The 2,441-nt window shown below is 37.8% G+C and overlaps 1 protein-coding gene across 1 annotated transcript; it reads left to right on the forward strand.

Annotated features, from left to right (window-relative positions):
• The first annotated feature begins 697 nt into the window (after positions 1 to 697).
• On the forward strand, positions 698 to 1,171 carry LOC140924996 (protein phosphatase 1 regulatory subunit 27-like). The gene has a single exon (XM_073374959.1). The coding sequence runs from the start codon at positions 698 to 700 to the stop codon at positions 1,169 to 1,171; it is 474 nt and encodes a 157-aa protein (XP_073231060.1).
• The last annotated feature ends 1,270 nt before the right edge of the window (positions 1,172 to 2,441 follow it).

The following is a 2,441-nucleotide window of genomic DNA, read 5'->3' on the forward strand; positions in this document are numbered from 1 at the left end:
TTATCTGCGTTTTGATTTCGGTCGCAAAGTCATTATTGTTTTTTTCAATCTGTATAATCCTTCAGCGACTTTGGAAAATCGTATTTACGTACTTATAAATTAATTAAGTCACGTTTTAAAATATTGGATTCTCTCAAGCTTTGCAGCTCTTGTTTAATTTCATGGATATTGAAAAAGAAAAAGTGAATTGTCAGGCCCAAGTTACACCAGGAGTTAAATAGGACGCGTCATCATCGTGTGCTAAATTAATTTTCTCTGTGGTGTACTTAACCTGCTCGGAAATAGCCTCTGAAGTGTTAAGTCAAGAGTTTTTCTTCCCCCATAACCAAAATTTGCTATTTTTAGTTGATTTTACTGTATTTCACTTATAAAAATTTGCAATTTTCATTAACACTTGTGACAGTATGACGTCATAGTTCGCGCTCTTTGTGACGTAGGGAGGACATGTGTCAGTCGCGTGTAATGAACCAATGTAAATAGGACCCCCAGAGTAGCCAATGAGCTGTAAGATAAAGTAGACTGTTTGGGAAAAATACAATAAAAGGGTCTCTCTGTCTTCCGTTCAAATGCAAACTTGTAGGATATTATAAACAACCTTTTCTCACCTCGGCATTAAGGACATAGAGCTTGGAATTGCGCACAGAGAAGACTTGTCGAGAAGGAAATAGAACGGAAAAGGATCGATTTGTACTTTTCCATGCCAAGTCAAGCGGGTATCAAGGACGTCATGGACAGAAGAGTGAAGTTCCCACACGACTTGGTGTTTCACGACATGGTTAAAGATGGCGATCCGTCGGAAATGTGCCAGTTTTTGAAACGGCCCAGCGTCGACACAAAGATGCTAGTGAACGCAGAAGAGGGTCAAAGTAACCCTGCTTTCCATCAGCTTGTTAAGGACGGGAACTTAAAATGCGTCCGAATGCTTGTAACACTGGGTGCAGACGTGAACATGCAAGATGAGGATGGGTGTACCTCGCTACATCACAGCGTACAGGCCGGTAACGTTGCTGTTACAAAGTTTTTACTTCGCAGCGGCGCGAATCCTGATATAAGCAACGCTGACGGTGCGTTTCCCGTCGATTTAACAGATGACTTTGACTTGATTGAAATGCTCGTCAAGTATTCTCCAGAAGAACGGAGGAAAAGCATGGCAGCAACAAATAAGGCGTAAAACAGAAGAATTTATCGTCAAATTATTATCATTTCAACGGGGTTGTGTTGTTACTTTTTTGCTGTATCCATTCGAACGAATCTTGAACTAAAAGCGCTGTGCTTATCTTATATGTTGCTCCTAGCGAAAAATGCGCTGACCGTTTTCAAGTTAAACGAAGAGGACTCAGGAACATTACAAGGCAAAATTGAAAGGAGACGGTAACTGGGTATTGTTTGCTTTCAAGCGAAGAGCAAGAAGAAATACAGGAAAATCTTTTAAAGTGCTTCCTTCCATTTGAACGAACTAACAGATAAATTATTTTCGTTCGGAAAAGTCCAGCTCTATAAAGCAGTACAGAAACAGGCTCATTTTAAATGTTTTATTTTATGTCAATTATATGCAGAATATTGCGAAAATTTGTTTCCACAAATACATGTAAAAATATAAACTATTCAATTGTAGTGTACAAAGCTAGAATTTTTATTATCAGTTAAGTATTTATTTTCTCCTCAAAGCCAATGTATGGATTTCAACATCTCGTGCAAATTTGAGGGCACTGAGGTTTTCTCTTACATATAGATGGTTTTTCGAAAACGAGTTTTGCCTTTCGATTGTGCAACCTTGTAAACAACTAAAGTAAACCATGGAGTGAATTGTAGAATTTGAATTTAGAAAGAAGCGGAAGCCAATAAAAGGCCTTGAAAAAGTTTTTGACATATGTTTTTTCCTTAATCGTTTACAATCTTCAGCTTTAGACAATTTTCCAGATGGTGAACTTAAACTGTTTGTCGAGAATGAAGGCTGGTGTTCTTCCGCCTTATTCATTGCTTAGTTTTGTGCTGTTTGTAACGAAAATATCGAAAACTAAAATAAACGATGGCTATCCTTCTTTGTGTGAGCTTTTAAGCCCTTTGTATTGTGAAATCTTCTTGGAGCGTGTTTTAGCGCAAACATCGCCTGTTCAAAATAACGATGACACCAAGTTACTTCAGCAAATAATCATAGCCAAAGGAAATTTCTTAAAAAGTGCGCGGTGGTTTAAAAGCTAGAGCTTTTAGAATTTGCCGGTCGACACCTCGTTCCGAATTTGCCGTAAATGTTTTATTTTGTTCTGGGAGCACGTAATCAAGCGATCTTTTTTCTGTTATATAGGATCGTTTTTAACGATGAATTTTTAGAGGATGAATCCTTAAATTTATCCGGCTTGAAAGTGAAAAATTCTTAAGAGCGTAACTTAATCTTGTTGTCCTGTAGCTTCAAGTTTGTTTGTGCGAACAAAAACTTTTGT

This window comes from Porites lutea, chromosome 14 (genome assembly GCF_958299795.1).
Source record: "Porites lutea chromosome 14, jaPorLute2.1, whole genome shotgun sequence".
Classification (NCBI taxonomy): Eukaryota; Metazoa; Cnidaria; class Anthozoa; order Scleractinia; family Poritidae; genus Porites; species Porites lutea.